Here is a 27,034-nt window from a genome sequence, read left to right on the forward strand (position 1 = left end):
GCCTGGTAATTCTGATCACATGGTGAAGTCTGGTAATGCTGATCATATAATGAAACCTGGTAATGCAGATCACACGATGAGACCTGGTAATGCAGATCACATGATGAAGCCTGGTAATGCTGATCACATGATGAGGCCTGGTAATGCAGATCACATGATGAGGCCTGGTGATGTTGATCACTTGATGAAGCATGGTAATGCAGATCACACAATGAGACCTGGTAATGCTGATCACATGATGAGGCCTGGTGATGCTGATTACATGGCAAATCCCCAACAGTCAGTATAGCACAAATTGCAGAGACATAATTCCTCCTAATTATATAAACAAGAAAATGCAACAAAACTATAATTACAGAAATGCAAGCGAAAGCATCTGTAACCACACCCCCTGCATTCTCCGAAGGGGACACAATGTTGACGGGACTTAAAGCCACAGGAGAACACAAGAGTGCATAGTTTCAGACGCATCCATTTGCATGTGGGAACAATGCCTTATAGTAATATTCCATTCATCCAGCATTATTGGGCCCCAAATGTTCTGATAATCTGGCATTTATTCCCAGCACAGAGCTGCAAAATAATCGGATTTGCCAGTCAGGATTCTGAGAAAGTTGAGTAACAACCTCTGTCTGACATCTAATGGCGGCTTCAGTAATTGTAACAACGAAAGATCCAAAATTACGATGACTCAGGGAGAGCGGTTATGATGGATGTGCGGTCCCGTTTTAGGTAGTGCACAGTGAAGAGTTAATGAAAACCACTGCTGGGCGGGATAGAATTCCCAGACAGACGGGAGATCCCAGAGCAACGTCTGAGTCACCAGGGATGGCGGGAGGGGGCGGCTGCACTCAGTGTCTCCCCTGGCATCTTAGGCCGCTGCTGGCTTTTTGAAGTGGGTTTGCCCCTGGCAAGTGCGTCTGCAGCTCCCTCACATGGCGCCAGCAAATGCTCTTTCATCTCCCGGAGCCCCCAGAGTCTATCCCAAACACCACGGAAGGGATGGAAGCGATCCAGCTGGATCTATATGACGTCTACGCCCATACAAGCCACCAGGCAACTGCAACACTCCGGAACCACCCCACACATGGGCATCTACCGATAAGAGGCTACTGACCACAAAGCCCAGAAGTTATAGCAGTGCTGGAGCAGTATAAGAAGAGCAGTGGATGATATCAGACACATCTTAATGGGGTATATGCACACTGAGTACATGTGGCAGATAACTGCGTGGATTGCGTCGCTTGTCGCCAGGTGCTCCTGCATTGGGTGGACGTTGGACTCCGTCCAAGCATAAAATGGAGCCTATGTGATGGGCGGGGGGGAGGGTGGAACGACGAAATCCACCACATTTACTCAGTGTGCGTATACTCTAAGGCTATGTTCACACTGCGTAAGCTACGTAGTAATCACAGCTGTTGTTGCATATTTGCAACAACGGCCATAATTACTATGTAGCTTACGTAGGGCTGCCTTCTATGGAATCCCGGCCGGAGTGTATACACATAGTATACACTCCAGCCGGGATCCCTAGTGGCACCACAAAAAACTGACATGACGGTTTTCTGCGGCCGCAATTCAATAAATAGCCGCCGCAGAAGACCTGTCAGTGCACACGGTGGAGTGTGCGGCTCCGGCAGCATGCTCCGTTGTGTGCAGCGGGGAGTTCAGATGCGGGTGCACACTGAAGCACCCACATCCGAATTTAGTGGCAGTGAAGATCATCCGGCCGGTACTGCAGGGATGATCTTCTCCGACACCGCCCGTCCCATGACCCGGTGTCTTACGCAGAGAGAACATGGCCTAACAGTGCAGGAGTGTTATATGAGGAGGAATGGCTATAAGTCACCTCCTATTACAGTACAGGAGCATTATAAGAGGAGCAGCTGATATCAGTCACATCCCATTACAATACAGGAGCATTATAAGAGGAGTAGCTGATATCAGTCACATCTTATTACAGCGCAGGAATGTTATATGAGGAGGAATGGCTATAAGTCACCTCTTATTACAGTACAGGAGCATTATAAGAGGAGCATCTGATATCAGTCACATCCCATTACAATACAGGAGCATTATAAGAGGAGAAGCTGATATCAGTCACGTCTTTTTACAGCGCAGGAATGTTATATGAGGAGGAATGGCTATAAGTCACCTCTTATTACAGTACAGGAGCATTATAAGAGGAGCAGTTCATATCAGTCACATCTTATTACAGCACAGGAGTGTTATAAGTGAAGGAGCTAAAATCAGTCACATGAACAGCAGCATTATAAGAGGAGCAGTGGCTGGTATGATGCTTCTGTAATTTAATAAGATGTGACTGATATCAGCCATCGTTCCTCTTATTATGCACTTGTACTGTAATAAGGTGTGACTGATAAGAGAAGGCTGATATTAGTCACATCTTATTACAGTACAGCAGCGTTATAAAAGGAGTGGTGACTGATAGCGGCATCATAAAGTAGTGATCAAGGGCAGCAGAGAAGTTGCTGCATTTTTATTATTATTATGTGTCCCACCACAGGTGTTGCTATTGGTTACACCCTTTGTAAAAGCCTGTACTTTTTGAGTGTAAGTGGTGATGTAGTAGTACCAAAGTTTCGCCACAAGATGTTGTTATTGCAAGTATGTATACTGAGTTATTGCACAGCTGGGTACTTAAGGGGTTATTGTTTGTTTGTGTGTCACATGGATCTGTACGCCAATGAGAGTTCATTCTTCTTCTCTTGAGAGACGTATCCTTTTTGCCTCACAAAGCGTCCCGTAGTATCTGTGACGTCCCAGCAAGTGCTATACGAGCCACTGGCCTGGACGCGCGCCTTGCGAATAGAAATGACTCTCTGCATCAACTTGTAACAACATAGTTACCAACTTCATTGATTTTAAAAGAACACTCACGGCATCTACAAGAAAGCTATATCGTGGATGTACAGGATCACGGACGTGTAGGACTACAGATCCAAGCCAGCTCACGCACATGAATGGGTGAGCTGTTTCTTTCAGTGTGATACATTGGAAGTCATGATTGCATAAGGGCTTTAAGTACTTGGCGCGGCACAACACATTTTTTTCTATATCATTCTTCGTCTCACCTATCATCTCTCTCTTTACTTTTCACATAAACACTCCTCACCCACTCACAGCAAACCTTACAGGGGCTGTAGGAAGGAAGTCACATGGGTAGAGGAAGTGTAGTGTCTTTTACCTTTGGGCTCTGTAGAGGAAGGATAAAAGCCAGAACGCTCTCTACAGCGGTCCAGTTAGGCCCTGGCCCCTACCAGGTCCCCAGTCTAAGTTGTGGTCTAGACGTAGAGCACATGTACCTAGACACCGTTTCTTCTCAAGCATCCTCACTCAACACTATGCAGTGTTAAACCTTCACTAGAGAGGACATATCAGGGATCATGCTAACCCACGCCGTGGACAAGGAGAGACACAGTGCAGGACAGTATCCATAAAGAAAGTTAAGGAACTGATCCGGATAGAGCAAAGTTGCTAGAAGCCTATGAACTCTATCTTGCAGTGCGGGCGTAAGCAGGGTACCCTCAGCATTCCGCTCATCCCAGGTAACAAGGTCTGGGGCTTGTGTCAACCTCTAGGATGAGTCACTCGACACTGGTGGGCAATAGGTGGTGTAAAGACCAAAGAGTCAAAACACAGGCACAAGTATTCTCTCTCTTCTCAATTATTCTTCTATTTCTACCTCCGAAGTTCTGGCAGAGTACAATACTACTGATCCTTTCTTCTACTTCTCAGCATGGAGCTCAGTCAGCATGACTGTACCACTCTTTCTACTCTCAATACAGATCTGGATCCTAAAGTATTAGGTACCTTATCAAGTGTAATATACTGTATCAAGGCAAAGCTGTATGATGTACTGCCTACCTCAAGTGTCTTCAGAGTAAATAAGATTATATTTATGCTAAAGAGACTCTGTGATTCCTTGTCAAGCACCGACACAGTACACACACACTCCTTGGGTCATCTTCACTTTCTGTTTGTGGCAGTTCCAATATACTGGGTGGGTCACTATTCCACTCCAAACCACCGTGATAAGGGACCCCGCAACAACCTGGCATGTCACTGACCACAGGGGAACAAGGTATAGCCGGCTCCTTAAAATAAAAGCAGGTGTGCCAGCATACCTGTGTGCCCAACTGGCACTGGCATCAAGACATAACATCATTGGGCACAGCTATATCTCGGCCAGCCACCATAGAACTGGCGACATACCTAACCATCTGGCAAGTGACCGGCCGCACCTCCACAGCGGGGGTCACCACAATTATATTTTTACAGCACCCTTGGTTCCAGAGCGTTCACCACTTTGATGAACGCTACAGTCTCCCCAGCCTGACATGGCTGATAACAGAGAGTAATAGATTGTATGTACCTGTCCTACAGTCAGCTCTCCCCAGCCTGACATGGCTGATAACAGAGAGTAATAGATTGTAGCCGTCTGTCCTACAGTCACCTCTCCCAGCCTGACATGGCTGATGGCAGAGAGCAATAGATTGTAGTCACCTGTCCTACAGTCACCTCTCCCCAGCCTGACATGGCTGATAACAGAGAACAATGGATTGTATATACCTGTCCTACAGTCACCTCTCCCCAGCCTGACATGGCTGATAACAGAGAGTAATAGATTGTATATACCTGTCCTACAGTCACCTCTCCCCAACCTGACATGGCTGATAACAGAGAGCAATTGATTGTAGCCATCTGTCCTACAGTCACCTCTCCCAGCCTGACATGGCTAATACCAGAGAGCAATAGATTGTATATACCTGTCCTACAGTCAACTCTCCCCAGCCTGACATGGCTGATAACAGAGAGTAATAGATTGTATATACCTGTCCTACAGTCACCTCTCCCCAGCCAGGCCCGCCTCTGCCATGAGGCGGAATGAGCCTTCCGCCTCAGGCGGCAGATTTTGAGGTCCGGCATTATGTCCCCCCTGCTGTCATTTTTGTTAAGTATCACTTAACAAAAATGACAGCGGCCGCTCACCTGTCCTGTCACCCGCGCTCTCCACATCCCGTCAGGTCCCGCGATGTCACCCTACAGCTGTCATGGACCTTCAGGCTGTGGTGAGTGCCCGGGGTCGGTGGGGGACGCGCTGGGGTGATCGGGTCGCGCAGGGCCGCCCCGCGTGACCCGATCACCCCACTCACTCACCACAGCCTGGAGGTCCGTGACAGCTGCAGGGTGACGTCGCGGGACCTGACGGGATGTGGAGACAGCGGAGAGCGCGGGGGCGGGGGTCGCATGCCGGCCATTACTCGGGGCGGCCGCCTGAGGTTTGCCTCAGGCGGCAGAAACCCTGGAATCGGCCCTGTCCCCAGCCTGACATGGCTGATAACAGAGATCAATAGATTGTAGCCATCTGTCCTACAGCCACCTCTCCCAGCCTGACATGGCTGATAAGCATTTGGCTGTCTCAGCAGCAGTAACTACAATGAAGATCATAGCACAGTCTGGTCCTGACTGTGGGAGAAGTGGACCCCCAATAAGTGGGAGTCCTGATAAAAGGTCTAATAGATGGAGTCTGCACCTATGAGCATTCAATATTAAAATAAAATAATATAATACACTTTCTACAATCTACAAAGTGTTAGCTGGTTAAAAAAACAAACACCCTTTTTATTGTGTCCCCTGAGACTGATTCAGGCTGTGGCCCTGGGGCAGCGCACTCAGCTCTGCTCTATTTATCATTGTGTACGGGCCCTTGCCCCAAATGCATCAGTAATCTCATTTGGGTCCAGTGAGTATTCACCAGTGGGAATGCTACCATAGAGGCAGGGAAGGCAGCTGCTATGGGGCTCCTGCAGGAGGGGGACCCGTGGATGCACAGTCCTGTGTACTTCTGTTTAACCCCTTATGTACTGCAGTGTTTAAGTGACCCAGTGTTCTCTTACATGCTGTAACATAAAAAAAAAAAAGTGTTAATAAGCAGAAGACAAGGAGATCTCTGCTTCACTTCACTGATAACCCCTGACCTCTGTTCTCCAGAGCTCCATTCAGAGGTCAGATGTTATCAGTGCATGAGCATTAAAGCAGAGATCTCCTTGTCTTCCTTTTAAACTCTTTTTTGTGTTGCAGCATGTAAGAGAACATTGGGTCACTTTAACTCTGCAGTACACAAGGGGTGAAGCAGAAGGTAGTCCGCTCCTGCACCCGTGTATTTAACCATAAGGGCTCCTAATGGGCCCTTATCGTTATATACAGTGGACTGACAGAGCAAGCAGCCATTGACTCTATGCTCTGCCAGTTACTCTTGTAGCTGCAGCCAGCATTCTGTCTCTGGCCACAAGAGATTTTGGTTTTTGGCCACATCAATGAGCCTATATATATATATATATATATATATATATATATATATATGTATATGCAGTACTTTGTGTTGTGCATGGTGTAGTTTTTTTGTTATGTGGCCCCATGAATCCTAGCTACGACCCTGGTGTTCATCTCTTTTCTACATTCATCCCCATCTATTCACTGATTATCCGTAGCCCTCCATAAAGCATCAGTGGGTTATACATTTCTTGTAACTCCCTTACAGTTAATGGAAAATTTGACCTATAAAACACAGACAAAAACAACACACATAAGCGCATACAACACACAGACATATGCACACATAAACTTATACAGCACACATAAACATATACAATATCCATAAACATACACAATAGACCTAAACATACACACAGTTATGTATACAGTGTTACCTTGGTTTAAGAGTTACTTGGATTAAGAGCGTTTTGTAAGAAGAGCTCACAGTTTTTGCTTTGGTGTAAGAGCTCCCTGTACTGGGTGGGAGCACGAGTGAAGGAGGGGCATGGCCTGCATAGCGGGGTATACAGCACTGTACTCTGACCCAGGAAGTCTCCCTCACCTTTCAAATCATAGCAGATCCACTTCAGGCTGGGGCTTGCATCAGGGGACAGGACAGTGGTGGTAATCTCTCCATAGCTGTAACCCTTTTCTCTCCGGACAGAAAGTGCTGCATGTATGTGCCCACATCTGCCCCGTTAATTCCTTCATGCTCTCGGCAGTCTCTATCAGCCCTTGTTTTTCTCATTCTCTCCATTCCTGCTATAATGTGCCTGCACTAACACTCAGCTATACACACTACTGGTATAATGTGCCTGCACTTTCACTCAGCTATACACACTGCTGCTATAATGTGCCTGCACTCACAGTCAGCTATAAACACTGCTGCTATAATCTGCCTGCACTTACACTCAACCATTCACACTGCTGTATAGAAAAGTTTCTGTCACTGTCCTCCTGCACAGTTCTGTGATTCTCACTTCCTGATGGGTCTATACTGAACACACGCCCCTTCCCCATTGTAATCATGTAACCACACAGACCTCTGACAGCAGCCCTGCTTCTCTGTTCTAGCCTGTTGTACTACGCTACTGCATTATGGGGATCTGCAGTTTCATCCTGTATCTACAAACTGCTGCTGTTTTTTTCATTCTTATGCACTTACTATACATTATACACCACATGCTGATTGCTATTACTGTACAGTAACTTATAATATCACATATGCTGCTGTTTCTGAATGTTCGTTTCATCTGTTCTACATGTTATTCAGAATTAAAAAAATCATTATTTTTGGGGTGTGGAACCAATTGTCTGCATTTCAATGATTTGTTATGGGAAAATTTTCTTTGGTTTAAGAGTAGATTTGGATTACAAGCGCCATCCCGGAATGAATTATGCTCGTAATCCAAGGCACCACTGTATATATATTTGCACCTCCAGCTCCTGCAGTGTAATATGTTCTCACAAAGTCTAAATCGAGAGCAAAAATAAATCTTTTCATGGTGTGTTGTGCCAGACAACAGGAATAGCTGTAGACTGCGGTGGGGGTTGGGGGGTCCAATGTTGGGAGTCACCCCCCCCCCCCCACTCCATGTGACATACATCTGTTCTCTATTTACTTAAATAAACCACGCAGCTTAATTAACACTTGTATGGCCAAGACGCTGGCGGAAAGCTTTTACGATGTCCACAACACCCACAGCCAGTGACGGGGCGCGCTCAGCTGCATGGACCGCACATTACACACGGCACAATTACTCCACGTTTTAGTAGGATCTACGAGGAATGGTTTATTTTTCACTTGTATCCCGGGAGACTGAAGAAACATCATTTGTGTTACACAGGATTCGCGGAAACTGGATTACTCACTAGGAAAATGGAGACGTTGATGATCCTGTAGAGTTGGGTGGATGACCCCCTTGTGAGCAGCTGGTCTCTAAAGCTGGCCACAAACACAAGAACAAGGGGGTACCCATCAATTTTAGCAGGATCATCCTATTATCTAATGTGTACTGGACGCCATACTGTCCTCTATCGTCCTGCAAAGGTGACACACACACATTCACACAGCACTCCAAAGGTTACAGGGCGTTTGAACCTATCACTATGGTCTTTATCAAGCATCTTGGAGCAAGCGTCCAGACCCAGGGCGGTTCCTGCCATGAGGCCATATCAGTTTATTGCTCAGGCGGCAGGTTTGTAGAGTCTCCGAGGGGGAGCATGTTCCATGACCTGTAAATGATAGATGAACACAGACATAGAATGCAAGGAAGTCAGGACTGTGAACACTTTGCAGGTATTATAATATGCTTTACACATCACTAAACTACAAGTGATTACTGCCCCTTTATATGGAGCAGAAGGTGTAGTGGTAGTATGGCCATGAATAAGATCACCATGAGCAGTCACAATGCATTGACTCTTGTATATGTCAGGAGCTTTTATTTTTGGAGAAGCAATAAAGATTGAAGAATTGGTTACACACTAGTGCAATTGGAAACTTTGAAACTTTTTCTTTCTTGTCCTCACCAAGTATGGAAGGTAGTGCCTGACCAGGGTTATTTATGGTGGAGCTGGATTGTGTATTATTATTGTGAGTTATTATTATATCAGCCTTGTCCAGACCTACACTGATGATTCAGTGGCGTGTACCCCCGGAGTGTTGTGTCTGAGGATCGGCTGGTAACTTGTTAGGTGGTGAAGTGGGATGAGTGGAATGCTGAGGGTTCCCTGCTGACAACCGCGCTGCGAGATAGAGTTCCTGGGCTCTTAGCAACTTTGCTCTATCCTGATCAGTTCCTAGCTTAGTGCTGTCTGTGGATACTGTCCTGCTCTGTGACCCTCCTAGTCCAAGGCGTGGGTTGAGGTTGTCTCTGACTTGTCCTCTCCTGAAAGGGGTTTAACACTGCATAGTGTTGTGTAGCATTACTAAGTAGAAACTGTTAGCTGTGTCTTGCTTCCTACCCATACGTGGTTCTGGCTAAGACTGACCCACTTGGAGGTAGGGGAACTGGCAGAGGGTCAGGGCCCAGAGAGGACCACTGTAGAAAGCTGTCTAGCTTGCGTCCTTCCTCTACAATGTCCAACACAAAAGACTCATGCACCTCCTCCACCCATGTTACTTCCTTCCTTAGCATATCTAAGGTGCGCTGTGAGTGGGTGAAGAGTGCAATAGAAGAATTAAGGACAGAGATCATAGGAGATAAGAAGGGAGGACTTCTATAGGTTCACAGATCCATGTGACACACAAATAAACAATAACCCTTTACATACTTCAGCCGTGCAGCATGAAAGTACATCTCCCTCTTCCTACTGGTTATACCTCTTAGCTATACAGCCCAGCATACCATTATATATATACAGCCCAGCATACCATTATATATATATAATACAGCCCAGCATACCACTATATATATATATATATACAGCCCAGCATACCATTATATATATATAATACAGCCCAGCATACCACTATATATATACAGCCCAGCATACCACTATATATATACAGCCCAGCATACCATTATATATATACAGCCCAGCATACGATTTGCTTTCCCCACCATCTGGTTGCACTGGTGACTTATTTTAAGGCTGTCAGACATCACTACCTCTAAATCCTTCTCTTCTGAAGTCTTTGCCATCACAGAAGTGATGATATGATACTCGGATAGAGGATTCCTCCTCCCTAAGTGCATTGTTCTACATTTCGAAACATTGAACTTCAATTTCAATGCTTGCACCACCTATCTAGCAAAGCTAAATCATTTTCCATATTACTGACACCTCCAGGAATATCCAGCCCCCCCCCCCCCCCCCCCCCCCCCAGTACTCACCCGCTTGCTGCCGCCGCGTGTAATAGCAGGGCAGCGTGCGGGGAACAAGAAGCAAATGAGCGCTGATAGCCTCTGTCACCCCGTGTGATAGGGGCTTAAGGCTTTGCTGAAGTCCACATAGGTGATATCCATAGCACTTTCATCCAGCATAGTCATGTGACATAGTCTATGAAGTCAATGAGATAAGTCTGACATGATCCGCTCGCAGGAAAGCCATGCTGGTTTGGATCCATCAAATTGTTGGTTCTAATGCTGCGTTTACACAAAACGATAATTCGCCCGATCGTACGATTAACGATGTCGGAGTAACGATTTTTTTTTCCATAACGATCAGCGTTTAGACGGTACGATATATCGTACGCAAAATTCGTTTTGCGATCACTTACGCCTATCTCACACATTGGTTAAATCGGCGAATGACTGTTCACACGGAACGATCTGCTAATTTTTTGCGAACGATGGACGATTTGAGAACATGTTCAAAGATCAAAATGAACGATTTCTCGCTCGTCATTTGATCGTTCGCTGCGTTTACACGTACGATTATCGTTCGAATTCGATCGTTAACGCGCAAATTCGCACGATAATCGTTACGTGTAAATGCAGCATTAGGTGATCCGTTATCTTCTTTCGTACTCCCCATGCATCAGTCTCTGGCATTCTGCTCATGAACAAGGCAGCTCAGGATGAACAGGGCTACAGGGGAGAGCTGCAATATCCAGAACAGTCAGAGAACAGCAAGAAACAAACAACTATAATGGTAAATGTGATATAAAGTAGACCCGGTGATTATCATCAGTAACGCCGCTGCCGCTTCTGGGGCTGAGATCTCTGGAGTATCTCGGAAGAGATTTTAAGTGCATTTCCACCATTTGGATGTAATCAGATAAATTTGTGGGCCCAAAATTGTCACCTTGAAAACCACATTGACAGCCAGGTAATTACTGCAGACCCGGCCCTGCTGGGAACATTGCTAAGAATCATTTTACTTTCATTTGGAGCAAAATTAGAGGAAAATGTCCTTACAACTCAGGGTTATTACAGGTCTGAAGTTTATAATGCATCACCCAGTGCGATGATCTGCAGAGGAGCAGCAGCAGGCTTCAGCCAGGAGGCAATTTGTTGCAGGTACATGAAGCCCAGGGTCAGGGAAGAAGAAGCAAATTCCAGGTAGTGTGCAAGCTGAGATGTCATCCTTTCATGGAAACGGCCAGAAATCTGTTTCCTGTGATACTTCATATAACACATTTATCACCATTTAGTTGCTGCATTGATTTCACCAATACAACAGCACCACCTGGTGGCTATCTGTATGCTGCTTAGCAGCTGAGACAACCAGGCAAGAGATGGCAACATGTACCTCAATTTATAATTTGTCCAGTCCAGACATGCTTCAAAAGAATAAATTTGGAGCGGCCGAGACCTGTATCACTCAGAGGGTTGTGTGCGTATATTAATAGAGCCATATATTGCCAATCTAATACCCATGTATTGTCCCCTAGAAACCCTATAATTCCTACACCCCATTTAGTGAATTTAATATCTATGTCTAAAACTACCACCACATCCTGACCATGACTATAAAATACCACTAGTAGAGATACTGAATAAAAACCACTGTATAGAATCCAGCATTTCTCTCACATAGTGACAGTATAGTGATTACAGTGCAGTTACATCCAGTGACTTACAGGGGGTGTCTGCTCTCTTAAGAGTTGTTCACTTTCCCTTTTCTTCACCATTTGGTCTGGCCATTGGGAAGACTTCTTTTAGGCATGACTTGTCCCCACAGCATCTATCTATTTATTTTAGGCTCTGCAAGTTGCAAGCACCCTCTTTGTGCCTCAAAGTAGCAATAATCCCTCTGTGTCTAAAAATAGCAATACTACCCTGTCCAGTACCCCTAAGTAATGAAAAACCCTCTCCTGTGCCCCTAAATAGTGGAACTCCCCCCTTCCTGCACCGAAGTAATGATGATCCACTGCCTCCCCCCCCCCCCAAGTAGTGATGATCTTCCTCTCCTGTGCCCCCCAGTAGTGATGATCCCCCTTATGTCCGTCAGTAGTGTTAAGGCCCCCTACTGTGCTCCCCCCGCCCCTAAATCTTTCACGCTGCGGTGCCCCACCGGAAGCTGCCTGATGCAGGTTAATCTCATGGAGCAGCCTGTACAGGCATCACAGCCGCTCCCAATCACTTCCAGCTCCCTGCCCTGTGCCAGCGCCATTACAAGGACACAGATGACAATGGTTGTGCTCCATACAGTACCAGAGCCAGGAGTCCAACATTACACTGCAGTCCATGCTGTCCGCAAAGGGGGTTAGGTATGCTATTAGAGTAGTGCGCAACGAAATGTGTACAGGAGCAGAAATCAATCTATTGCCAAACGCCCTGCTTCGGTACTGTCTCCCGATTTCCTCCTTGTGGTCACCGGCATAGGTTCCACCCTAGCCACCAGCCCACAGGAGCCCAGTGGCAAATATGGCCCTGCCCCTTGCTGCAAGCATGCCTCCTACACAATGACTAACAGCCCTCTTTGTTTGATTTTAGATCAGCCTGTGCTGGTGTCACAGCAGGGGGGGGGGGCTGTCAGTCATCAGTCAGGAGGCGTGCTTGCAGCAAGGGGAAGGAGGAGGTAGAGAACAATGTAGAGAAACAACTTCGTGACGTCCACTACTTTGAAGTCCAGTTTACAGGACTTACTAATAATGTTAAATCAGCACCACGGGTGTCTGTGTTGGAACATAGCACATAAATGCTACTACTCAGTATAATGTTCCTATGACAACACTGAACTGAAACCCCCTTTATATAATTTAATGAAAGGTCTCCTTTAAGAACGCCTGTGTGATTTAGGATTATATAATAATAGGCACTGGCAGTCGAGTTACATAAACCACGCAGTCGTCTGGAGCCACAAATTATATCCGACGCTTGGATCGGTCCTGATGTGGTGATTATGTAACATGACATATAGAAAAAAACAATAGTCTCAGGATAAGAGGAAGGGGCTTTTATTCAGGAACCCACCACATTATCCTTCTCTGACTGAGATATCTCATTACATAATGCACCCCAGACTCTCCGATAAGCACCGGGAGGGGGGGGGGGGGCTCCATTAGCACCTTTCTTGCTCTTCTATGAATACTTATTGATCAGACTACGCAGCACTTACCTTGTTGTGGAGCCGGTGATTCAGCCGATACATTGTGTGTCCATCAGAAAGAGCATGCAAACCACAACACAATGCACATGTAATGACACCGTACCTACATGGTGCTTACCTGCTGTGTAGATCAATGTCTGAATCTCTAGCTCAGCTGCATTCTCTGTCGTAGCCTGTGGTTATCCAAATCCACCTCTCTCTCTTCGTGTCACTTGCTTTACACTGCAGCACTGCTTCTTCAGACTGGTTGCTGTGTAAGTGTTATAAAATAAATCCTGAAATCTTTCAGAGGCACTGAGCCCAAAACTAAGCTGAGACAGCTTGTTCTGTCTGTGATGAAAAGGAGGAGGCTGCTGCAAAGTGATCTGTAAAGTAAGGGTGTTATTACACGGGCGGATGGGGGCCCGATAATACCTGTAAACGAGCAGCGATCTGCTAGATCGTTGCTCGTTTACTTGGCCTATTACACGGCCCGATAATCGTTAAACAAGGGCTGCAGGGACATTGTTACCGGTGTCCTTGCAGCCTTTGTTTAAACTGTATACATACCTAATCCATGGTCCAGGGTTCCTCTTCTTCTTAACTTCTCCCCAGGTCCGTGCACTTCAGCTTCACAGCAGCTTGTCTCTGCTGACAGGCCTCTCGGCCAATCACTGGCTGCGGCGCTTCCGGCCTGTGATTGGCCGAGGGGCCTGTCAGCTGACACAGGCCGCTGAGAAGCCAAAGCGCACGGGACCTGGTAAGAAGCTCTGAGGAAGAGGAACCCTGGACCATGGATTAGGTATGTATTCTTCTTTGCTAATTGTCAGCGTCGGCCGCACACCGCTATTACACGTAGCGGTGCACGTTCGGCACCCGACGATTATAGGTCTGAACTTATATCAACGATCAGCCGATGACAACGATCATCGGCTGATCGGTGTCTTTAGATAATCGGCCGATTATCGTTCCGTGTAATAGTACCCTAAGAGGTAACACCAGTAGATAGAAAAGACAATAGCAGAAGGTTACAGCTCAGCCTCCTCCTCCCTGTCTAATGACTTCTACAAAGTACACAGAGTATGACCAGTACTTTTTCCTATTCATGTCAATAAACAGCAGTTGTTTATTGTTGCTTTATGTCTATGGAGGTTACTGTAAAGCATTTCTTTAAATGCTGTTAAAACAGCTTACATAAGGTGGCTGCACCTATAACAATGAACAAAGAATATAACTAATATAATACTGCTCCCTATATACAAGAATATAACTACTATAATATTAAGGAAGATACAGGTGCCGGCACTGTCTGAATACTGCTCAAACAGTGGCTGTGCGCTGGAGTCGGATAAGGGGCTTAAGAAGGTGCACTGATCAATGGCGGCGGTGCTCAAACAGAGACAAAGGCAGTACGATGTGTATAGGTAGAAAAAAGTCCTAGCACTTACCGGATGAAATGATCTCTTTGTGCGTTTATTCAGACATCGCAGGGAGGGAGCGATGACAGGGTGCGGGAGCGTGTAGCAGACAACTGTTTCGCGCCTCAGCGCTTTGTCAAGTCTGACCGACAAGTCTTAAGACTTGACAAAGCGCTGAGGCGCGAAACAGTTGTCTGCTACACGCTCCCTCCCTGTGATGTCTGAATAAACGCACAAAGAGATCATTTCATCCGGTGAGTGCTTGGACTTTTTTCTACCTATACACATAACTACTATAATACTGCTCCTATGTACAAGAATATAACTATTATAATACTGCTCCCTATATACAAGAATATAACTACTATAATACTGCTCCCTATGTACAAGAATATAACTAGTATAATACTGCCCCCTATGTACAAGAATATAACTATTATAATACTGCTGCTTTATACACAACAATAACTACTATAATGCTGCCCCCTATGTACAATAATATAACTACAAAGGAGGAGTGGCTAGCACTTCTCCCTTGTAAGACCCATGTGACCCCAATTAGCAGGAAGCACCTGTGCTCATATGGTAAGTTCCTCCTCTTTCTCCCATTCTACCTCCGGTGCAGTGGTGAGTAGTAACACCTTGTTCACACTTGTGTTGCTTGGCGGCCGCCTTCTCCGCCTGCGATGGCTACGGGGGGTGGGGCCCAACGGGTTTGGTCCTGTGACAGTCGGGTTGCAGGGCCATTCTGTGGCCCCCTCCCCTGTTGGCAATCGCTTGCCGGGGTTGGCGTTCGCTAACTGGCACAGTGTTGTTTTTAATGTAGGGACCCATGTGTGCCAGAAGACCTGCACGTGGTACATGAGGCAATATGGTTTGATCAAATTATATACCAACATCCTGGCGTTGGTTTTTAAATATGGCCGAGAGGCATTAGTGTGAATCATGGGTAAGAGGTGCAGACAATTCTCTTTCTCTAGGTCGGTATAACTACTATAATAGTGCTCCTCTATACAAGAATATAACTACTATAATACTGCTCCTATGTACCAGAATATAACTACTATAATACTGCTCCTATATACAAGAATATAAACTACTATAATCCAAAGCAAATAGTATGGGTGGGGGGAGCACTCTGGGCAAATCTCCTGCACCTGGGCTCTAGGGTGAGTGGATAGTAATACACACAATAGATAATAGCAAAGCTAAAGGTGGTGCTCCATGAAGAAAAATGAACTGTAGCAATGTAGATGAATAGAACGGGCACTCACCATTCAGTAGCTGCATCTCTTTAATCATGATGCATATAAGCTTACGACCGGATGATGCGCTAGTCAGCTACTGAATGGTGAGTGCCCGTTCTATTCATCTACATTGCTACATAACTACTATAATACTGCTCCTATATACAGGAATATAACTACTATAATACTGCTCCTATATAAAAGAATATACCTACTATAATACAGCCCCCTATGTACAAGAATATAACTACTATAATAATGCTCCTATATAGAAGAATATAACTACTATAATAATGCTCCTATATACAAGAATATAACTACTATAACACGGCTCCTATATACAAGAATATAACTACTATAATACTGTCCCCTATGTACAAGAATATAACTACTTTATTAAGGTTTATAACATTTTTATTTAAATAAACACTGTAAAACTAATTTTAATGTAAAGCAAAAAGATAAAATAAACCAAAATATAATAAAGCAACTTTTAATAATTTGGATTAACGCAACAATAGTAAGGGAAATATTCACTGATTCTGATATACACCAAAATCCTTATTCTAACTTGTGCTTTTCTCTATTCATTATTCCCTTCACATGAAGCAGAAGCTGGTTGGAACAATACGTGCGGTTAGTCTGAGATAAGAATAGGATGTCCATTTATCTTCTTCCCAGAAAAAGCTCCACACCTGCCCACAGTGCCACATCTGGCAGCCACCTGAATGGGAGGTGGACTTCGCTACACACCCAGATGTGGCATTGTTTCCCAAAAAAACAGACCCCCTTTTCTAATCTTGGACATCTTCAAGCATGGGCAGATTCTCCTGTACAAAATGAGACTTCAATTGGCTAGTCCTCTCCTCATCATTCAGGATAGAGCCCCCTATAGTTATCTGCTCCTGCCGGTCCCGCTGTGGAGAAATCGATGCCCAACGGTTGGCATGCTCAATATATAAATGAGAAGAGATGAGTCCAACATCCATAGGAAATAGATGTTGGACTTATCTATTCACATTTACATATTGAGCATGCCGGCTGCTGGGCATCAATTTCTCGGTGGCGGGACCGGCTTTGGGAGTGGGACTGGCAGGAAGGGGCAGGTTCTTAACCCACTTTTTCCAGTTATATCCAAAGGCTGAGCACCTGTCTGTTATGAGATCTATCTGCGGACACTCAGACCATTACAATGTGTCAGGGCTCTCCCCTGTAACATGCATGTGTCAAACAGGGACTAGTATCAAATGGACTTGCCAAACTGTTTGGGTTTGGCAACGTTCTCCAAACCCAAGCGCTTGGCATTTGAGTCTCGGCGGCTGGAGAGGTTGGGTGTTGCCAGGAAAACATATATACAGCTTATGTCTGTATCCAAGTTTTCCAGGACTCCCTAGGACGGCACCTGCCGGGAGTCAAATGCCAAGCGCTTGGGTTTGGAGACCGTTGCTGACACGTTTGGCAAATCCGAACAACACTAATAAGGACAAGCTCTCAGTCTCTGAATGCTCATGCGCTCATTCACTGACCATCGCAGAGCCGTTCATTACACAATGGTTAGTCATTACTATGGGATATTATAGGAATTGCACCTGCCGACTATGGGAAATATCCAAAGTGCATCTGATGGTTTCTGGTAAAGCCACAATGGCCACCAAATTACCTTTTGGTGTCTGGATCCTGGAAATGACACTTTACCAGTTTCCTATCTTTTTGACTTTTGCCTGAAGCTTCACTTTCTGTCGGACGAGAGCGCTCACGAGAGTAACTTGTGGAAAGGAGACCAATAAAAGACACAGACCAGGCATCCACACCAGGGGCTGGGTGCAGCAGGAGTAGAACAGGCTGGTTTAATAGTGGTTAGGCTGGCATGCTTTTGCAGTTTGTGTAATGAGAAACATAGTTTAATGGTAATCCCTGGGTTCAGACACAGAGAGGACATGTAAAACCATTGCCCCTTATTCCATATCTTAGAAGTGAGCAGATCGGTGAGACCTTGCGACGCTTCACTATATGTAGTAAAATCTGCAGACATGCTTGTTAATAGTAAATACAGTCAGAATGGAAGCAGCAGACGTCTCTAAGCTCCCTGTACATATCCTACAAACAGCCATTAAAGTTTGCCCCAAACCCTTATAAACCATGTCCTTTGTGGCGATTACATATTTCCAAGTCTTACAAGAACGGGAGGTGTGAACCTGGAAGTTCCAACAGTGATGAGCACCCAGCAAGCGAGTCCCAAATGCTGGAATGGCCACCCATCCTCCACCCTTACCCCCTGCAGATTTGTATGAGAAAGTGGTGATAGAGGGTCCGCAGGGTTCACACTTTTTTAGAGGAACGTCTATCAGCTCTCTATGAGGATTGGTGCAGCAGAATAACATGTCCCAAAAGCGCAGGTGGGTGAGCACTCCAGCCCGCTCTGAACAGTTAGTAGTCGGCAGTGTACTCTGTCCCGTGTAATCCACGACAAAGCAACGTGAACTCCTTCACCATGTCTCGTATTCGTCGTTTGTTCACTCGTTCCCTATAGGACAGAGAACAGGTTAGTGTTGTATCATATGATCAATAGGTAAAATATAAGCTATGAAAGTGTATTTGGTTGGCACATGAGCCACATGATCACTGGCTCTATTATAAAAGCGATATTGGACTATATTAAAGACAGCTGCACGGAGGGGGTTACAGAGCAGGGATATAGAGATTACATATATTTATATATATATATATATATATATATATATATATATATATATATATATATATATATATATATAAATATGACATGGGGGAGAGAATCCTTGGAGGGCAGCTCACGTAGGGTGCAGAAAGAGGAGAAAACACTAATAACAGTTTTCAGGGAAGAAATAAGTAGGGGAAAGCATGGCTCACAGCAAACTGTAGATGCTGTATAAGAGAAACTAAGCATATTTTTAAAGAAGATCTATGGATCTAGTCTTTTGGACTAGAAAAAGTGCAGAGCAATATTAAAAATGAAAAAATAAACAAAACTTTTTAAAAGCTGTTCATAGCCTTTCCAGCTCCTCCCTGTTGATCAGATGATCTAATATGCCGGCCTACCTTAGGATGTGCTGAGTAAAGTTATCTTTTTGCTCTTGCGTCACACGGGGGGAGGGAAAGCCATCCTGCTGCATTAATTCTTTTAACCAGACGACCAGGTAGGAGAAGCAGTTCTTACTGAGAGAGAAAAGGATATCTGCAAAAGAGTCCATCAGATTGCGCGAGGCCTGACCGCCGATTCCCTGCAGACATAAGCGACAGTCATGAAACGGTTTGTGACAAGTTAGAGAAATATTTCATCTCACCCATTCATGGCATAAATGTATGATAGATGCTGGTGTCACCTGCCTCTGATAGTTTAAAGTCTACATTGACGACTTCCTAAAGGCGGGATTACATGGCGCGATAAAAAAGGGGATAGAGCCCCGACCTGTCAGATCAGCACTCGCTTGCCCCTCATTCCCTGAGCCATTGTGCATGTCGGCTGAGCGTGGTCTTTTAACATGCGCTACTAGACCAAACGATTATCGGCGGGAAATTAATCGGCCAAGTACGGCCGATATTTGTTTGGTGTAATGAGCCTTAACATACCAGTCTCTGCTTGCTGGATGAGAATATAAAAATGTTACTATTTAGAAAGAAAAAACTTGGTCTGATGCAGTTCTGCTTGTCCAGCTTGCTATGGTGTATTAATAGAAGTAATCCTCTGTGAGCTACACACAGCAGCAGACCAATAGACGCTAAAGACTGGCAGACAGAAAAAGTGTTGTGTTACGCTTTACGGCACCAAGAGGAGCACGTCTCATTCTCACCTCCATCGTAGCCTGAAGAAGCATCTTCCCATGATCATGCACCACTTGCCCGACTGGTGTGAGCTCTCTACATCTTGGCAAGAACTCCATCTACCAATAATAACAAGCAATGAACAAAAAAAGGTGTTGGAGAGCAAGCAGATATACAGTACACAGTGGGGAGATTAGTTTGCCCACCACGATCATTGTGTCAGGCAGCCCCTGCTGAGTAAGCTGTCATTGCCAACACCGCACCCTCTGCAGAGGCTGCCAGACACCGAGATCATGTCAGGCAATACACTAGGTGGAGCGTGGGGATGCACCATGCTCTGCATAGTCATAGCGGTTCCGCCTTTTACTGCTGCCACTTTTCCACTTTAAAATAAAGTTATACTACAAAGTAATACAACTTTATTAAAGCAATGCATTGGAAAAAGTCACTTAGTCTTCGGAGTACCCTTTTAAATAGGGCTGAGCACCAGTCAGTACCATGTCACCTTCATATACCAGGCATAGTGCCATACAGTAGGTAGTGGCAATGTCTGGTATTGCATTTTAGGTCCATGTAAGAGACAAGGACAGAGCTGTAACAACAGGAAGAGCTGCCATCTTATTTATAGAGCGGTGCCCTGTAAGTAACGCTGTAGTCTGCACCTCCAGCCAACTGACTGGAATACTGAGCAGACACTGATGGTCTATCCCAGGGGTAGGAACCTTGGTTCTCCAGCTGATGCAAAACTACAACTCCAATCATGCCTGGACAGCTAAAGCTTTGGCTGCCCAGGTATGATGGAAGTTGTAGTTTTGCAACAGCCGGAGATCCAAGGTTTCCTGCCCCTTGTCTTTTCTAAGAAGAGGTCATTAATGTTCTAGTCCTGGAACTCTGGACAAAATGGTTCTTCTCATGGCTTTATTTCTATGTGTATACTCACAAAGAACAGGCAGCTGGACTTGACAGTCGTTGGCTCGGGGAACTTCAGAGAGAGGACTCCTGCAGAAATATACCAGGTAACAAAATGTCACACTGGACAAGTCTGAATGGAAATAAACAGCATATGGCTCATAACAAAGGTGCTCGTACACATTGGTGTATGGGGGTCTCCAGAACCTCCAACTACAGAACTAAGCTCTCTATGTATATTAGAGGACAAAAACCACAAACGCTCGACAGATCGGATGTGTCACCTTACCACAATGAAACACCGCCTTTACATCCAGCTCAGTGGCCGTGAAGAGACACGGCTTGCGTTTCAGGGCCTGTAAGAGATGGAGAGATGAGGATTTGGTTTGGGCAGTCACATGAGTCCACCTTGAGTCACTTACCTGTGCCCAGGCTGCCACCAGACACGGACACCCAAGCCGGACACACAGCCACTTTCTGCAGTGATGAACACAATACGCAGGAAACTTGTCAGCGTTTGGTTGTCACCTACACAGTAGAGCCTCAGAGACTGAGCCTACATTACCCATCATCATCATCTTCACCAAGCATTCAGGCCTTTGTTATAGAAGACAATGACAGTGTACATTAAGAGCTTGTGAAGCCGATAAGATGGTCTCCTCCGTGTGTAGGTGACAAGTACAGTACATGATGCAATGTATATATACAATGTATATCCAATCAGGATTCTGTATATAGATGAGCACAGGTAGCCAGGTAACAGTACATGTAATAGTAGCAGTAGTAGTTATACTAGAAGATGCTCCTAGAGACGTTCTTATATTACCGATTATTACCAAAACAACAGTATGTTAAAGAGTATGTTCACTGCAAAACCATTTTACATACAGGATTATTCTACATCAACAGGTGGGTCACTATGTATATACGTTACTCATATTATACTGATACTAAGTTTAATCCTGTATTGTACGTCAGAGCTGCACTCACTATTCTGCTGGTGGAGTACATACACAGCAACTTCACCAGCAGAATAGTGAGTGCAGCTCTGGAGTATAATGCAGGATGTAACTCAGGGTCAGTACAGGATAAGTAATGTAATGTATGTACACAGTGACCCCACCAGCAGAATAGTGAGTGCAGCTCTGGAGTATAATACTGGATGTAACTCAGGGTCAGTACAGGATAAGTAATGTAATGTATGTACACAGTGACTCCACCAGCAGAATAGTGAGTGCAGCTCTGGAGTATAATAGAGGATGTAACTCAGGATCACTACAGGATAAGTAATGTAATGTATTTCCAAATGTAAATTATTGATGACTAAAGCTATCAAATGGTTTTATGGTACACTCACATTTACCGTGTTCACAGCATGTTTGACACTGCATATTTTTGCTGAGTGTTTCACTTCCAGAAACATGTCGGGTTCTTAGGTGCCAGCAAAGTGAATGGTGTAAGAAAAAACAAACAAACACCACACAGGATTGTTCTTTACAGAACCATTTACTATGAAGAAACCTAAAATTGCTGCAGGTTTCTGGAAGCGAAACACGGTACATATGAACGTGGACTCGATCAGTGAACAGACTGTTTAAGTATGTAAGGTCCGAGATACCTTTGTTATACACTTTAATACATTGTCATTTAACCGCGTAAGATAATCTTATTACAGGACTGACAGACATGGTTCATTGCAGAATATAAGGTTGTATATAGTAGATGTGGTAAAGCATCATCATGGTGCTGCTGGTGGGGAGTAAGCCGGGGCCCTTCATACCCAAACATAGAGAATGCAAAATCAAACTAGATGCATCTCTCTACATTTATAACAAGAGAAAAAGGTCAGGTTATTGCAAAACAGCATCGATAGGGTGACGGTCCACCTCATTTCACTGTCCTTCTGCTTCCGAAACTTCATCTGCCATGTACATCTATGTATCCACATATATAGGACTGATGGGGACTCCTTGTGCTGTAAACAAATCTCATTATAGCTAAACGTGTACTCCTTAAGTGATCTGGGATCGCTGGGTTCTCGCTGTGATCCAGCTTTTCTAGAGCTCGGAATGGAAACTCTACTTCATTATGAAAGTGATAAGCTAACGTTACAAGTTTGGTCTAGAAAAGCTGGGTAGCGGTCCCCATGGGTTGTCATACAGCTTGTCGCCCAATATCTCCATAGGATTCCAGTTTCTGGTCAAACTGGGGATATACGCCAGATTTCCCAGTCTTCTGAAATGACAAACCTGCCTAGATATGTAATGATACACAACAAGTGTATGCGGAGTGCATGTTGTCAGATTTGCCATTCAGGACTCTGGGAAAGCCGAGTTACCATCGCTGTAATCGTTCACACACAGCTTTCTAAAAGGAAGAAGAGCGTTATTATCAACACAGCATCATTCGCCTTACGGCTTGTTGTTCAATCCTTGCACATTTCCCATCTTTCCCTTGTGTCTACCAGCTGCAATGACACAGAGAAAGCGACATTTACATGGAGATTAGGACGAGCGTCTAATGTAACCTAATAGTCCTGGCGGGCGCCCGGCCTGGGAGCAATGACCTATTGACGGGCGCTAACTCCTAGCTGCCCAAAAGGCCCAGCTCTTACTAGACATGTAGGCAGCACCAGTCAGGGAATAGATATAGATTTGTTTTATTGCTTTCTGTGAGGGCGTCTCAAAGAAAGAACTGGAGCAAAACTTGATGGAGAAAGGCTACAGAACATAAAGAAATCATAGAGGGGAGGAAGGGGGAGAGAACAGAAAGCTAAAATTGAATCAAATAAGGAGGAAGAGAGAGAGAAAGAAAGAAAAGTGAATGAAATAAACCCAAAACACACCTGTGCCAGGAGTTGCATAAATGAATCAACAATATCAGGATGGTCCCTGGGTCCTAAAAATATAATAAAGATGTAACTTAAGAGAAAATTATACAAACAGCAACTTAATCTCATATAAGTCATGTGATACAGAAAGAAGTTCACAGGGGGGATGTGGGGGGGGGGGGGGGAGGAGGGATAAAAAGACATGAACAACTTGTCAAAGGAACAAAATTATGAGACTTGGAAAACCCAAAAAATAGAACGAACAAATTAAAAAGAAAGATGCCTCAGACCCTGACCATCCCGCACACTCAAGACATCAGTGATGGAATGCGGAAGGAGGACGTGGACGAGTCAGTGGTCATGGAGCGCTGTCCCCATACGGGACGGGGGCCCCTGAATGGCCAACAGAGAAATGGCCGCTGTTCACTGCACCTATTAATGGGATACCATACCTATGCCAGGAGCCAGTAGTACTCAACTTAAGCCCCTATTACATGGGGCGACGTTCCCCGTTCGCTGTCGGTGCTATTACACGCACAGACAGCGAGCTGGTACGTGCAGAAGGGGTGAGGGGGGGGGGGCTGCCTGGATGATCGCTAGATCATTCGGGCAGCCCAAAGAGGATAGCGGTGGCCTGCTGTCACTGCTCCTATTCCCCTGAGCGACGGCAGCAGATCGCTGCTATCATTGTCGTTTGTCTTTCAACATGTTGAAAGATAAACGACAGCAACGATCCGCAGACATCGTTCATGTCGGCTGATCGCTGCCTTCTATTACATGGGAAAATTATCGTCCGATAATCGCTCCGTGTAATAGGGCCTTTAGGCTCTGTTCACCCTGCTGTGATGTTGCAGATATATGTCAGGAGTCGTCCCTCCAAAGTATTGTCCACAATATAATGGCAGAGGACAAAAAGACACTCTTTTGGTGTGTGTCAGGTCCACAGAGGCCTAAGGCTATGTTTGTTATGTGCATTGAAAGCTTTCCAGGTGCATATGCCGAATGAAGTGTGAACAGTCCTAGAGGTCACCTGACGAGCCAGACTCATAATGGCATTTCTAGTCCAAGTCTACAGACTGAGAGTGACGGCATGCAATGCAAAGCGGGGAGGAGAGAAGCAGAACAGCCACAAGCAGAGAGAAGAACATGAACTACGCCCCAGGATTAGCAGTTTGTGACTCGCTATGTACAATTCTGCAACCATTTTATTGCTCAAAAACGTCCTATCATTCTGTGCATAAAGCTCAAGTGTAGACCTATGTGATACAGACTATTTTTCTAAATAAAAGACTCGTCTTTCGAGCTCGCTTTCCAGTAAGTTCTATATAAAGAGACCTACAATAGCAATATCTGGGGTGCCTGCATCTTGATGGTGGTGGTGGTGGTGCTGCTGGGGCTCTTAGGGTGTCAGAGTGCTGTACCAAATGTCATTCTTTCCATTAACCCCTGACTAAGCAGATACATTATACAGATATGTGCACAGTAGATGAGCGCAGTGCAGAAAAAACAAGTAAAAACAGGCTGCAAAGTGAAAATCCACGTTCAGAGTATGATTCACTATCTACCTGCTGGAAAATGGTCAAGTAATACATTAGCCATGGGCACAACTCTTAAAAACAGGGAAACACAGGATGTCCTACTCAATAAATTGCATAGTCAATCATTGAAAGACGAGCAATCCTTAAATAACATGCAGTAAGTGAATGATAGTCAACTACAATTACAGTGGTAAATGCTAAGTATTCTCAGCTAAAAGCAGAGATGGGTAGGAAGGAGCGCCATGTACTCTATGAATCCTGCACACTACAGTAGTTCCTAGAAAAGACTAATCTAATTCTGCATAGAATCAAATAGACAATTAGGAAGAACCGCATTTACAGAACAATCTAACTGGGCTGTTATTTCCAAGACTTACTAGCTCCAATATCTCCTACAGTTTCAACAGCGACACCTGCTGGCCATTAGTGGTCTTACCACACTAAACGCACAAGGAAAAATGTACAAGAGCATAACACAGCCTAGTGATTTTTACATTTAGTGTATCTCATACTGGCAAGACGTGTTACTGCACCTAAGATTAGTGTTATTAAGCAGCAGAATTATTTTATTATTTCTCATGAAATTTACTAAATATCATTGATCCGTAAATATGGAATCTGGCAGAATTAGAAATTACGTCCCTCACCTGTCACCTGCCGATTTATTTCAGGCAATGTCTGCATAGGTTCAGGCACTAAGGCCAGTGGGTGACGATCCTCAACCTTCTCAATCCAGTTACTTCTGAGAGCAGTAGTGCAAGGTGTTCTATACTGACAGGGTACCAGAGGGATGCCCCCCCCCCCCCCCCAAGCTCTATAGCAGGGAGGAACCTTTGTCTAACTACTGCGGTTCACAATAGGTTTAGTTTTACATTACTGCACCTGCAGAGACTCCAGGATGAGGAAGTATTCCTGATGTATATGAAATCCTCAGCTTTTTAATATTTCTGTGATGTTCATTGACATTAGTTTAAAAGAATACTAAAAGCAGGGTTTGGTGACGCAGCAGAGCAGCCTCGAGGACACTACGGGAGTAAATTAAGATGTTTTTTTTTCAAAAAAAAAAAAAAAAAATGTCCCTAACACTTAGGGTCCTATTTCACAGGCCAATAGGTGCCAGGGTAATAATGTAAACGAGCGCCCTATAATCGTTTAGCGAGGGCTGCAGGGACATTGTTACCGATGTCCTTGCAGCCCTTGTTTAAACACCATACATTACCTACACATGTTGCACGGCTCCGCCTGCGCTCCTTCTTCCTCCCGGTCCGGCGCGCAGCAGCAGCTTCGGTGCGACCTGTCTGAGCTGACAGCCCGCTCAGCCAATCACTGGCCGCGGCGCTCCTGGCCAGTGATTGGCTGTGCGGTCTCAGGCCGCACCGAAGCTGCTTCTGCGCAGGACCAGGAGGAAGAAGGAGCGCAGGAGAAGACCTGCAACATGTGTAGGTTATGTATGGTGCTTGTGAGATCGTCAGTCGCCCAACGCGCATCGCTATTCCACGCAGCGCTGCGCAGTGGGTGCCCAATGATTTTAGGTTTAAACCTAAATAAACGATCAGCCGATGACACAATTATCGGCTGATCGTTTTCTCTATTCCACCGAGCGATTATCGTTCTGTGGAATAGGCCCCTTAATAATGGACAGCGGTTTTACCAGCTACTCCCTGCAGTCAGTTTCCCTTAAGTTATACAGATTTGTCATCTACTTCTATTTGAAAATCTCCAGTCTTCCAGTACTTATCAGCTGCTATATGCCCTGCTGTTAGTGGTGTATTCTTTTCAGTCTGACACAGTGCTCTCAGGAACTGTCCAGAGCAGTAGCAAATCCACAGTAAAAACCTTTCCTGCTTTGGACAGTGCCATACATGGACAGAGGTGTCAGCACAGAGCACTGTGTCAGACTAGAAAGAAGACATCACTTCCTGCAGGACATACGGCAGCTGATAAGTACTAGAAAACTTGAGATTCTTTAAT

At 45.1% G+C, this 27,034-nt stretch overlaps 1 protein-coding gene across 3 annotated transcripts in view; it reads right to left on the reverse strand.

The window, feature by feature from the left end:
• Nucleotides 1-17,020: 17,020 nt before the first annotated feature.
• Nucleotides 17,021-27,034, reverse strand: part of IPO13 (importin 13) — a 40,814-nt gene continuing 30,800 nt past the window's right edge. For 2 of the 3 annotated variants that reach the window (XM_069981264.1, XM_069981265.1), the window contains exons 16-21: nucleotides 23,541-23,593; nucleotides 20,985-21,051; nucleotides 20,727-20,785; nucleotides 19,816-19,905; nucleotides 19,064-19,245; nucleotides 17,021-18,509 (exon numbers count right to left, since the gene is read on the reverse strand). In XM_069981264.1, the coding sequence (XP_069837365.1) occupies nucleotides 18,413-18,509; nucleotides 19,064-19,245; nucleotides 19,816-19,905; nucleotides 20,727-20,785; nucleotides 20,985-21,051; nucleotides 23,541-23,593 (548 nt within the window). In that variant the 3' untranslated portion in view covers nucleotides 17,021-18,412. Of the gene's footprint in view, nucleotides 18,510-19,063; nucleotides 19,246-19,815; nucleotides 19,906-20,726; nucleotides 20,786-20,984; nucleotides 21,052-21,859; nucleotides 23,163-23,540; nucleotides 23,594-27,034 lie in introns of those variants that run through there. The other variant, XM_069981266.1, reaches the window with a different exon arrangement.

Source organism: Dendropsophus ebraccatus, chromosome 8, assembly GCF_027789765.1.
Source record: "Dendropsophus ebraccatus isolate aDenEbr1 chromosome 8, aDenEbr1.pat, whole genome shotgun sequence".
In the NCBI taxonomy this organism is placed as follows: domain Eukaryota; kingdom Metazoa; phylum Chordata; class Amphibia; order Anura; family Hylidae; genus Dendropsophus; species Dendropsophus ebraccatus.